General features: G+C 48.0%; 1 protein-coding gene across 1 annotated transcript in view; it reads right to left on the bottom strand.

Moving 5' to 3' along the window:
• The window catches only part of SLC13A4 (solute carrier family 13 member 4), a 39,183-nt gene that overhangs the window by 4,242 nt on the left and 22,249 nt on the right, over positions 1-12,692 (bottom strand). Inside the window, exons 7-14 of the mRNA XM_006186095.3 lie at positions 11,833-11,910; positions 9,946-10,130; positions 6,574-6,693; positions 5,354-5,455; positions 4,934-5,035; positions 4,092-4,189; positions 3,749-3,873; positions 481-642 (exon numbers count right to left, since the gene is read on the bottom strand). Of these exons, the coding sequence (XP_006186157.1) occupies positions 481-642; positions 3,749-3,873; positions 4,092-4,189; positions 4,934-5,035; positions 5,354-5,455; positions 6,574-6,693; positions 9,946-10,130; positions 11,833-11,910 (972 nt within the window). The remainder of the gene's footprint in view (positions 1-480; positions 643-3,748; positions 3,874-4,091; positions 4,190-4,933; positions 5,036-5,353; positions 5,456-6,573; positions 6,694-9,945; positions 10,131-11,832; positions 11,911-12,692) is intronic.

The raw sequence follows: 12,692 nt of genomic DNA on the forward strand, positions 1-12,692 counted from the left end.
ATTCTCGGAATCTCCTGGACAGAGAAATTGGGTGGAGACGGTAGTGACAGAGCTGCGGTTTTGGTCTCTGCAGCTGAGAGTACTTCTGGGGGCATTTGCCTCCATTTTCTGCAGCTGTTTCTCCTGCCCTCCAGTTAAGTCTTATCTCAGAAGAGAAAGGTTGACAATGACTGTGGGGATTTGGAATCCTAGGTTTAAGGTTATTTTGTCCATTCTTGTTTCCATTCAGGGCTGCCCCTAAACTAAGCCTAGTCTTTTGGAAAAGGGTTTCTACAGCTCTATTATTAATTATCTATTTACTTATTAGTTACTACTTGAAAACTTCATTTTTTCAAACTATGGCTTGAACACCAATCAGTGAAGGCTGTGGCAGTGACCAGAGGGGAGAGTGTGGCCATGGAACTATCCCCAGGCTGGGGTCTGCCACTGCCTGTTCCTGGGGCAGCCTGCCTGGACATCTGAGCGCCCTGCTCTACTCACCAAGGTGCACAGGATGGGCAGGAAGATGGTGATGGTGGCTGGGTTGCTCACAAACTCTGTGACAATGGACACCAGGATGCAGGCCAGCAGGGTGACGGCCCATGGTGGGAGGCTACTCAGGGACAACATCTGGTGCCCAATCCACGTGGAGAGGCCAGAGCTCTGCAGGAAGACAAGGCGATGCGGTAAGGAGAGAGGAGGAAGAGCACACTCCGGTGGAATCCTCAGCCTCCAGAAGGCCCAGGTGGGGGGCGGGAAGGGACCACCAGGAGCCATCTAATTTGCCTCCCTATTTTCAGGCAGACTGGACCTACAGACATTTCTGATTTTATGATTAGATCATTTCTGTAGCCCAGAACTTTTTTTTTTAAATGATTGTACAACATCGTCCCAGGTTTCCTGGGCCGTCGTTACAGGGCATGGAGAACCACCCACTCTAACTGCTGCGATCCTTCTTAGCACGGTGATGACTCGGCCAGGACTGGAGACCTTTGGGGCGATCAGCCCCTCCACTTCAAATTCATTACTCTTCCTCTAGCCTCTGACACTCTCCCTGTATGCATTCAGTCAATACACAGACTGCCAAGTGTAATCCTTAATTCTGCTTTTTGAAATCTGTTCCTCTTATTTTATTACCCATAAAAGGGAAAAATTATCAACATCTTTGGATGATGACATCTTCTGGTTTGGGGGATGTGAGTGGGCAGGGCTGGACATTAGGAGTTTCATATGAGTAACGAAGGAGAGAGGGAGTGAGTCTATCTTCATTTAGTGGGGAAGGTGCCACCTCTCTGGCCTATAAACATAGTCATCCAGTCTCAACCTGCTTTAGGTTCAAGTGTCATCATGGATCTGTGATTGCCCATATTTTTTGACGACACGATATAAAGGCATATTGCCATGCTTAAACCCTATCCACCAGCAACATATCAACTCAAATAAATGAATATTTCCACTTAGAGTAATTCATTTGGTTGGAAGATGTTCATCTGCCAATGATATGGTCTCTTCCCCTCCCCTAAAAATGAAGGGCACAGTTGAGTTTTTGTTCTAAAAAACCCCAAGTTGCCATATGCATTCTCAGGCTCTCCCACTCCCCTCCTCTCCCTTCTCTGGTTGACATGCTCTGGCTTTTCCCCTATAGACTGCAGACGCATTCGAGGCCTGGGGAGCAGGCCAGGAGGCCAGGTGAGACATTTTATGATTCAAGCTGTAAGCCCTGCTCATGCTTTACTGTTAAAGTCAGCCTCACTGCGTTGTCAGTGGGCTACCTTCTCTCCTCATTTCCAAGTTCATCAAAAGCTCGTCTGATCTCCACAGCACCCTGGCCACTTCACGGCAGGCTCACAGACAACTGATGACCAAAGGACTTCTCAGTTCTCTGTTGAAGCCATTTTTACCTCGGAGCACTTTCTTTTTTCTCAAGTGATTGAGAGCTATAAATCCAATATGTGGGAACCACTTCAATTAATGGTTGGTTCAGAGCCTCAAGGCCTATGGGAGCTCCGTAATTGTTGTCTCTTGTGACACATTAAACCTTGCTCACTGGACAAAGACAGGGGAGGGAGAGCAGTTAGCTGAGTGGAAACTGTTTCATAAAGAAATGGAGTTTTACTTATGTTATCCAAATAGTACTTGTTAGTAAAGTGAAATAACTTAATGGCAATTATTTTTTTTTCAGAAGAACTAGTTTATCATTTGAAATAAACTGATAAATTAGACTGCACAGTTTAAAAAAAAACACAACAAAGGAAATCTTGCTTTTTTAAACCCTTGGTATGAAAACGTTTTTCATTGGATTTTTCCTCACTAAAGTTAAGACTGAAATTATTTCAGATTCAGTAGGAATCACTTGTACTTAAATTATTAAGTTGGTAGAGTCCATAGGTTTTACAACTATACATGTACAATTTTGGTTAAAAAAAAAGATCTTGCCAGGCTGGGCTCAGAGGCCAAAACTAACCATTGAAATTCAACAAAGATAAATATGATATTGTGAACTTGGAATTAGAAATATTGACAGCATATATACAGGATTGGTTGAAGGACCTGAAGCTTAATAGTGGCTAACAACAATGAGAAAAATGAAGGGTTTTAGTTAACTACAACTTCAATATAAACACTGACATGAATGCCAATGAAGCCTTATAAAAGCTTCCATGAAAATGCAGACTGGGGCTTGGGTAATTACTCTACAGTAGACTGACCACCCCTGGACCATGTCTGACCAAGGGCAGAGCATAGTGAGTCCTAACAAGAGGGACCAGCGTGGTAAGGGGTCACTGTGACGAATGGTTAAAGGGATTAGGGAGTATTAGGTGGAAAAGAAGATGACCTAGGGGGACCTAATAACTGTATTATTTTTTATCATTGTTACTGAGGAGCAGGTTTCTGAGGAGAAAGCCAGAAGACCTGAGCTGAAAGTAAAAACAGCTGTTCTCTGTTGGCTGAGCAGGGCATGCCCTGTCACTGGAGGTGTTCAAGCTGGGGGCTTCGTGGGGGGAAAATCTCTCATCGGGTGGGAGATGGGACTCAGTGTCCTCCATGTTCCTTCCAAGTGGAGGGTTCTCTGACCTCACTGATGATGCAGATAGCATGTAGGCCCAAAATGAACGGGCGAACAAAAGTGAGCCAAGTTCAGAATGGCCTAATGTGCAGAGAGCAGGCAGAGGAAGAAAACAGTGACAACCTTAACCTGACTGAGTCTTAAGGTTGTTTCTATTTCAGGAGGGGCTAACGCGCTAGGAGATTCAACTATTTCCCACCAGCCCCCTTTAAAAGACCTCATCCCAAATCCTCCCAAGCAGGAAATCAGGGGACACTTACATCCGCTTTAGCATGTATTCGCCAAAGGGGCTCAATATATGCCTTTGGGCTGACGGAGAGGCAATTTGCTGTGGGTCAATCTGAGGCATTTCTGGACCCTTACAGACACATCTGTCACCACTGTCAAAACCCCAGAAGAAGATGGCTACAAAATCTAAGGTCTTTTGCTTGTAGCAGTGTGGGCCCATAAGCGAGGTGTGAATGCCTGTGTGTGGTGGCTGGCACAGTTGATCTGTAACTGTTCCCAGTAGTGCCAGCTTAGAAGCTCAAGGGGGGACAGGCTATCCATCCTTGGCTGTACTGCTTCCCTTCCCAGAGACTTGGGTGAACATTAACCTCTCCCTCAGTGTCTTTGCATCTTTCCTCCCAGAAGCATAATAATTCATTAGGTAAAGCTGCTAGGAAAATTATTTGGCCAAGTAAGAACAGATTCAGGGGTTACCTTGCTGCCAGAAGCTAGAGCATAGCCTCCTCCCACCAGAATGACAATCTCCCAGGGCATGGTCTTCTGGAAGTCCTTCCACGTGATGATGGGCTCCATCCCCAGTGAGGGCTCCTGGTCCTCCCCTGGATCACAGGTAGACAGGGAGGTGGAGCCAGGTGAACGTAATGGGTCTGGTTTGTGGAGATAGGGGTCTAATGGATGAACCGGATGATTTGGGAAGATGCTCTGCTATTCTAGGGTGGAACCGGGGGGGCTTCGGTAAGGCTCCTTCTGAAAATTCTGACTTGGACCATTATTTGGCTAGAGCCAGCACCAACCTCTTCCCTTGAACTCCTCTCACCATCATTCTTTTTCCCAAAGCAAGGCTTCTTGGCTGGAATCAGGAAGAGGAGGAAGCCAAGGAAGACAGAGACTGTGGCATCAGTGCGATAGCCCTTCCTGGCAAAGAGACAAGAGAGCTGGAGGAGGAGGGTCGGGAAGCCTCGGGGTAGCACCCTGTCTCACACAGTCTGAGTACAGTGCCTCTCTTTAGGACCCAGTCTCGGGGATGTCGCCCTTCCTTCTTGCCAGCTGCTGTCATGCTATCCAGTGGTAGATTTAATGGGCAACAGTTAATGTCCAGAGGCAGGGCCCGGCCAGGGCAGATATCTTAGTGTGACTTTATGGGCCTATCAGGAGGAGTGATCAGGAGTTCTTCAGATGAAGAGAAAATGGTGAGCCTTCTTTCAGGGGAGGGTCATAAGCTGGTGCCGAGAGCTTGTGGCCTGTGGCCCTGGCCCTCTGGGGGGTACACAGGGAGGCCCAGGAGCCTGCACTGGCCTCTTCCCACACAGGCTCCAGCTGCCGTGGCCGTCATCTTCACAGGTGATGTTTTACTTTACAGACATTTCTCCTTTAACTCTCATAACAACTATGAGATAACTGAGGTCCCCAGAGCTTCAGTGACAAGACCAAGGTCACGTGGCTGCTGGGTGGCAGCACCTGATCCCAGTCCCAGACTCAGACGCCAAAGACTGTTTTCTTCCTGACTCCACCCTGCAGCTTCCTGAAAAGAGGGGACTTTCAAGAGAACAGAGCGCTTCCTGAGTTCATGACTGCCCAGAAGAGCCTAGGAGGGGACCCCCGTGGGTCCTGCCGGAAGAGTTAGGGTGAGGGCTTGTTCTCAGAGACGACATCACTTACTTTTCAAAGAAGGAATCCCAGCCGGGAACAAAGCCAGGCTCCCGAGTAAACCACAGCACCGTCATCAGGATGAAGAAAAACCCAGTCACCATTTCAGGGTAGCTGTAAGATAGAACAGAAGGGCCCGCTCCAGGAGTTGGGAGATTGCTGTGAGCTTTTTCACTTTGCCCTGGGACGCTCCTGCATTCCGAGCTCCGGGACCGGAGACGTAACGTGCAGTTACTGCTTAACCACCTGGACGTGGATGGTAGCAACGGGAAAGGATGGCCCCTCGAGTCTGGGCCAGCTTGACTTTGGCATCAAATAGCACCTCCAAATGCCTGAGGAAAGCTCGCCCAGCTCAAGGGCCGCTGCTGTGCGCCCCCTCGCCAGCCACCCGCCTGCCCATGGAGGGAGGGCCCGTGAGTGGCTGCCTCTTACCTGATGGCTCCCAGCTTTTCATATTCTGCTCGGATCCTCTTCTCTGACAGTTCTTCCCTTTTGGTCTTCTTCTTCTTGCTCAGGGAGCAGGTCTCTTTAAAACTGAGAAAGGAGAATGAGCAAAATAGTCAGGGAAGCACACTTCTAAGGCCCAGAGCCGATGGTCTTCGGCAAATACTAACTCCTGGTGGGCTGTGGTCCCTCGTCTCCCTGCCCTCCCACCTGTCATCCGACTTCATCTACCAGAGTGCGCAGCCTCGTCAGCCTGCCCCCCAGCCTTCCGGGTGCGTGCATCTGGGCAGACCCCTGCTACTTCCACATGCAGTCGTGTCTCCGGGATTCGCGTGAGTGTACTTATGTAGGTTGTTTCTACACACTCGTCCTTTACATAAGTGAGAGTCAGTGTGACGTGGCGTATGTCTGCAGATGCTTATTTATTTGTGTGTTGCACGTGGTGTGTGTGTGTATCTGTCTAGAGACGAGGCTGGTCTGGGGTAAAAGTGGGTGTTTTTTTCAATTAGTAACAGTGGAGGCATTGAAGTATACAGCTGTTGTTGGTTTGACAATTGTGTCTGAGGTTTTTTTTTTTTTTTTCCAAAGTCGGCTCAGAGAACATTGCCTCTGAGCAATGGGAATGTTGTGTTCCATGGACTAATAGCAAAGCATCATATATACTTTCCCTTTATGTGTTATAAGCTGACCAAATTTGAAGCATATGGTAATGAAAAGAAGGATGGCTAAGCAGATGAATATTAGAGATAATATTGCAAGAGGAATGTCTAACATTATTTTGAGGGTCAGGAACATACTTCGTATAACTACTAAGTATATATCAGCCATGTCTATAAAAGTAAGCCTAGGGCAACTTCTACTTGGAATCATTTCTTTAGAAATTAGTTCAAATTATATGCTTTGAGAGAAGTGAAACCACATTAAATGCTCCAATTCAGACTCTTTTGTGAATCCAGGACTTCCTCTAACCAGTTAGTTGAAATTAAGACCATTTCATCGTTAAGCTCAGAATGAAGTGAGGGGTCCATGGATGTTTAAAGTGTCTAGAAAAGGTGATGCCTAGCTCATCTAGACCCCTGCGTTCTCCTCGGGCATCCCCTGTGGTTCCTTGGCAGCCCCCCACAGAGTGGTGCCCTCTAGGGCTTGGGCTGAGGCCCTGGGTGGACAGGAGGGCCTCAGCGTCTTGCTGGCAGGGCCCTGAGACTCACTTGCAGCCCAGGAACAGCCAGTGCATCCAGAACCAGCTGACCACCAGCATGATGAGGGAGATGGGGAGGCTGAAGAGGAACCAGGTGCCGAAGTTGACCACTTCTGCAGCTGGGTACTGGCTGCAGGGGAAAGAACCAGGTCAGTGATTAGAAAAGTGTGGGTTTCCCTGTGGTATTTTGTGGGTAATAAGCTAAATGCTCCTTAAGAAGACAGCAGAGCTAATGGTAGAGATAATGATAAAAATATGGCAAAACATTACCTTGAACTCACTTGATGGCTGCAGCTGTACCCAGCCCAGCCAAGAATTATGAAATAAAGCAAAGAAAGGCATCCAAGCAACCAAAATTGATATCCCTGAAGTGTGTCTACTTTGCACTCAGGAGAATCTCTCCAAATCTCTTTAATTTATGTAAAGATTCTGGTAAGTTTACTCATCTGGTTTTCAAGACAACAGAGAAGGGAGAGGGCAATCTGCTGCACTTTGTTTATAAAGTCATCAAAGGAATGTGAGTTTTGATGGGGGGACACAAGGCATCCCTTCTGGAAAACTCTGGTCTCTAAGAAGCACATGAAGGTTCCAGATGTTAACTGTGCCTATTGGAGAACCATGACTTGGAATCTCCAAATCTTTGATCAATGTCTGCTGTTGTCCTACGGGTCCAGGGAGGTTATCCAGAGGATCCCCGTTCATCACTGAGCAGAGCTGTGGCCCCAGCCCAGGTGCTGTTTCCTGGGGAACCAGAATGAACCACGTGTGAGCCATGACTTTAGCCTAAACAAGGCCTTGGGCCCTTCTTGTAGAGGCTGGGCACAGAACTCCTCAAAGGTAGGAGCAGACTCTGCCCCTCTTTTCACACTAGGCTCTACACGGAAAACGAGAGAAAGACCAAGAGCAGGATCCCCCGCAGAGAGAATGCAAGATGTTTAATCTCCTGTCATCACAGGGACATCTACTTTTGCACAGTGACCTGGTCATGGACTTACCTTTAGGAACATTTGTGCACCTCTTGGAGAAGTTGTAAGAGCTTGTGCCCTCCCAAAAGGCCAGAGTGGGTCACTGATAGTGGACATTGGGAAGAAGGGCTTTTGGAGCCAGAAGGATACCAGAGGGTAGAAATCAATCGGCGACTCTATGGGCTGCCCTGGGCTAACTGGCATAAAGTCTGTCGCATCATCTTTCTCTGTACCTAGGAGCCCAGGCTAGGCTGGGCTCCTGGACCCAGGAAAAGGGGTGGACTTTAAGAACTGATTAAATAGGCTTTTGTGGTTGAATGTGAAGACCTAGTACCATTTATAGAATTTTTAAAAGTGAGAATATATATACTTAGTGTATCAACTAATTTGTAGATTCTCGCACACAGCCAGATGAACTCTGGGGGTGGTCTGTTCACCAATGCCAAGAAAAACAGCACGGTGGCACTTTCAGACCAGGGAGCCCACCTTCCTTTCACAGAATCCCTATTGTCCAAGTAAACCACAGTTCTGACTAAATATACCATTTTACCACCCAAGAAATAGACTAAAAGAATATGAACTGGCCCAATCACCAAGGGGACCAGAAATTAAAGAACAGAAACTCAGAGCTGAGACAGAACATTGTGGTGTGAGGAGCTCAGATCCTGGGGAATTCGGTCATAAGCTTTGACTGAGCCTTCCTCTTCCCACATCCTTCTTCCTTTCCTCCCCTTTTCCTTCTTCCCTTCCTTCTCTCCTTCCTTTTCCTGCTGAAATGAGAAGTGTGTTTCTCCCCGGTCCTTGATCAGTTTCTTCACTTCCTGCCCTGCACTCCACCCTTCTTGTCTTCCCAGTGATGTCACCGTAAGTCATCCCCTGTCCCCCAGATCTTTAATCGTCCTCTCGTCTGAATCATTCTAAATGTCTTCTATCATAAAAACCCCTTCTTGACTCCACTCTCCCTTTATTATCGCCCCATAGCTCTCCTTCTCTTCATAGCCACCTCTCTGTTTCCCCACCTCCATCTTACTCCTCAGCCTACTGAAATTTGGCTTCTTTTCCAATCATTTGACCAAACTGCTCTTGCCTAGGTCACCAGTAACTTCCGTGTCACCAAATCTAATAGATAATTTTTGTTCTTATTTTGCTTGATCATTCAGCAACTTTAAACAATATGGACCATGTTATTCCCTTGGGTAGAATGATACCAGATCTTCCTCCCCCCTGTCTGCTACTGCTTTATTCTCCCTTTTGTAGTCAGTCTACTTTAGATGTTTGTGCTGAATGTTTACCCCTCCTGCTCCACTTACTCTGTGTGTTCTCCCTGAGTAATCTCCATCACTCCGATGGCTTCAGTTTCCATATGCGTGCCACCAGGACCCACTCCTATCTGCTTTGCGGGGCCCAGTGTAAAATGCAAATAGGGGGCCCCTTGTTCTCTGACAGCAGAGCATTAAGACACACATGGGGCCCTTCTGAGCATGTGGCCTGTGGGGCTGCACAGGCTGCATGCTGTGAACACAGCTCTGCAGGCCACCGACTCCAAATCTATGCCTTTAGCCTAAAACTGTCTCTTGAGATTCAGAGCTGTGTCTCCAGCTGGACATCTCGATCTCTACATCAACATTTCCTATCTTTCCCCTCATTTAGGTCAAGGGCAACTCTATTTCCCCAGCTGCTGGAGCCCCGGGCCTCACAATGAGACTTGGCCTTTCCCTCTCTCAGACTCTTTCTAATCCTGCCTGGGCTGGTCAAGTCTAGTTCTGAGTATCTCTCAGATCTGGCCATTTCTCCTCCCGCTGTTACGCAGGCCCCCACCAGCTCTCTCCTGGCATCTGCAGCAGCATCCCAGATTCTCTCCCTGCTACCTGCCTTTCCCTCTCCAATCCATTTTAAAAATCCAGAATGAGTTTTCAAAACTGTAAACCTGATTCCCTCACTCCCTGCCTAAAATTCTTCAAAGGATTCTCACAGCCTTCCAGATGAAGTCCAAGGCCCTCAGTGGGCCTGGCGAGGCCCTCTGTGATCTGCGTGTCTACCTCCCTGGCCTCCCTTTGCCCTCTGTCCTTTTATGTGCTCTGCTGTCTGGCCTCTGAGCCCTCCTACACTGTTTTCTTTGCCTAGAAGACCTCCCTTCCTCTACTTAATGCCAGCTCATGCTCCAGGTCTCCCCTTCCATCATTGCCTCTCTAGGGAGGCACTCCCTTCCAGTAGACTGGGTGGGCTCCCCCAGTGGGGCTCTCTCTGCTGAATCTCACCCCTCTCAGCACACTGAACTGTAATGACTTGATTGTCTCTGTTCCCTCTTGGTACAGAAAATGTCTGGTTCAGTTTTCTGCTGTATCTTTACACCTAGTTCTGTTCCTGACCCATGGTGGGTGGTTAGTAAATATTTATTGACCAAGTAAACTGCTTACTTGTTGAAGTGTTCCAAGAAAATGAGGCTGGTAGAGGTGCCGATGATGGTGGTCAGGCCCCCAATGGTAGCAGCATAAGAGATGCTCAGCGAGAGGCATTTGCAGATCATCTGGTCATGCTGGGACTTGTACTTTCTTTTGAGTTCCTGGGTCCTGGGGCGGGGGGTCAGGACCAGTGGCTTTTCCTACCAAAGGAAAATCAGTGAGTTTCTCCAACCCAGCTTGGGCTGTCTGGAAAATAGCATGAAAAACAAGGGACCACGGTACAGGAGGAAGGTTTTAGAAGGACAAATCCCAGTCCCAGTTCTGCCGTTTACCAACTTGGGCAGCCCCGTCTGAGCTGCAGTCTCTTCTTGGGTAAAATGGGGCAAATCCTAGTTTCTCTGCCAGACTGTTGTGGAGAATAAATGGAAAGCACTTGGAAGCCTTGCTGGCATTTAACAAATGGTAAGCTGTTATTATTTTTGTTGTTATGAATATTAACAGAATGTTCTGTTTTTTTACTTGAATTCCAATAGAACCGGTTGCTTTCCACTTTGTGTTTAAATACCAAATAGAAGATGGTTGTTCTGCATGGAGTTAGGATACAGTCCTGGTTGGGAGACGACTGAAAAATCAGCCTTGCATTATAGAAAGAGTCTAGCTTTCATTGGGCCGGGAGTCAAAGTGTGTAGTTCGTTCCTCACTCTTTTTCCTTCTTGCCTACTGGCTTTTCTTCCCACCTTCCCCTCCCCCCTGCATACAGGCTTTGTGTGTGAGGCCTTGCTGTGGTCCTCTCAGGCCCTGCGTGGTCCACATGATGGCCTTTGAGGGTCAGAAGTTACTGACCTCTGGTCTCAAGTGTGGACTTAAAGCAGCAAGTACCCCCCCGACCCACCAGGTCTGGCCTCAAATCATGAGTCTAAGAGTGGCCTGGCACATATGTCAACCAGATAGGTCATAGGAAAGCCATGGGGGAGAGGCCAAGTCACCACATTTCTCAAAGCCCTTAACCACTGTTTCCTAGGAGGGCCCAGGAAAGGCTGGACCCCTCCAAATTTTCCTGAAAGGCTCGCTGATTATCAGAGCTGGAGGAAACCTCATAGATTCTCTGGTCTAGTGGTTTTCCACAATCCTTTCTTCTAATGAACATTTACGTGGACCTCCAATAGAGAAAACATAAATGTAGCATTTAGTGGTTATACAACTATCTTTTAACTGAAAGTGTGCACATGTGGACAGGGAGACTGGGATTTGAATCGAGGTGCTCCTCTCACGAACTCTGAGGCCTTGGTACATGATTTCATCTCTCTGCATCTCTGTAAAAGTGGAGTTCAAAATTGCTACCTCATCGAGCAAACGCTCAGCATAGGGCTTGGTATTTAATAAGTGTTTAATAAATGATGGCATTGATTTGTTTCATATGGATGTGACATAACTGAGATGATTTTGATGAACACAAAATTTGAAATCAAAGGCTGTAAGTGACAGTTGCAGTTTTACACCAGCTTCAACATCTGTTTTCCTTCTGCATTTCGTTCCCATGACATAGTGCCAGGAAAATCAGGGGGCAGAAAAGCAATTGCCTTAAAGTCTCAGGATACTCAAATGTTTGCCGTGCTCCTGAAGCACCTTTGAGGAATCGTTTGAACACTTCTGATCTAGACCAACCCTCAGCTTTCTTAGTTGAAGAAACTGGGGCTCCGGGCAGTGGGATGACTTGACGAAGTCAACAGTGAGTTAGATGTCTTATCTCTGTGACACCTGCAGGCCAGACACGTGTGTGGATAGAGTGCCTGGGGATGACAGCTCACTAACCTGATGCTCTCACAGCTCCAAGAGCCGTGCCCCTGGGAAGCGTAAGGCACTTCATGTAGGAAACAGGATCAGGAGGTGCAGTTCCATTACCTGGGATGGGTGCTGCTTCTTGCCCTGGTGGTTTGCTGTTTTGACGGGGTTGGTGGTTGTGGGCACACCATTCAGGTTCTGTTGGGACAAAGACCACACTATCAGGAAGAGGGTGTGGGGGCCTGGAGAAGCCACCTGATCATCCTGGGGGCACCCATGCCTCGGCCCAGTGGGACTCAGAGACCAGAGCCAGGGGGAGCCTGAGGTGAAGAGCAGCCCCAGCTGTGCCTGCCTCCTTTTCATAGGTTCCCATCTGGCTGGGGCCAAGCATCCCATTTAGGGAGGCTTTTGAAACTTGGCAGAACGTGGCTCTGTCCTTACAGGAGAGCTTGGCTTTCTAGAACATCATTAGCTAACCCTTCATTTTTCTTTAACACAAAGAAAATGAAAAAAGATCTCCCCACAACAAGGTCCACAGTTTGGACTGATCACAACCCATCCTTTGGGACTGCGGTGAGAAGGGATGTAAAACCAGCTCTTTGGCAGAGGGGGGTGGGGGCGTTGTGGGATGAGGCCGAGTAGCAATGTGCAGGGAAACTTGGCTTTCCCCTATAAATGCATCCCTTTTCCTAATAATACTTCTGTAATGAATCCCTCCTGACAGGAAACCTAAGGATGAATCTGTGGCTCTTGAAAATCTGGATGGCTGAACATTGGTTTTCCGTGAAGAATGGTTAACCCGTACTTTGTGAGGCTAAGCCAGGGCTCAGGGCTGGGGCTCAGAACCGCACGGAGCCTCACGGGTCCAGGCTCAGGCTCTGCTCTCAGATCAGTGGAGGCCACTGGGCTCTAGGAGGGACTGCCAGGCATCTCCATCCCTGAGTCATCTTGAGGGTCTTTCTAGTATCTCAAAGCACAGA

Source organism: Camelus ferus, chromosome 7 (genome assembly GCF_009834535.1).
Source record: "Camelus ferus isolate YT-003-E chromosome 7, BCGSAC_Cfer_1.0, whole genome shotgun sequence".
Classification (NCBI taxonomy): Eukaryota; Metazoa; Chordata; class Mammalia; order Artiodactyla; family Camelidae; genus Camelus; species Camelus ferus.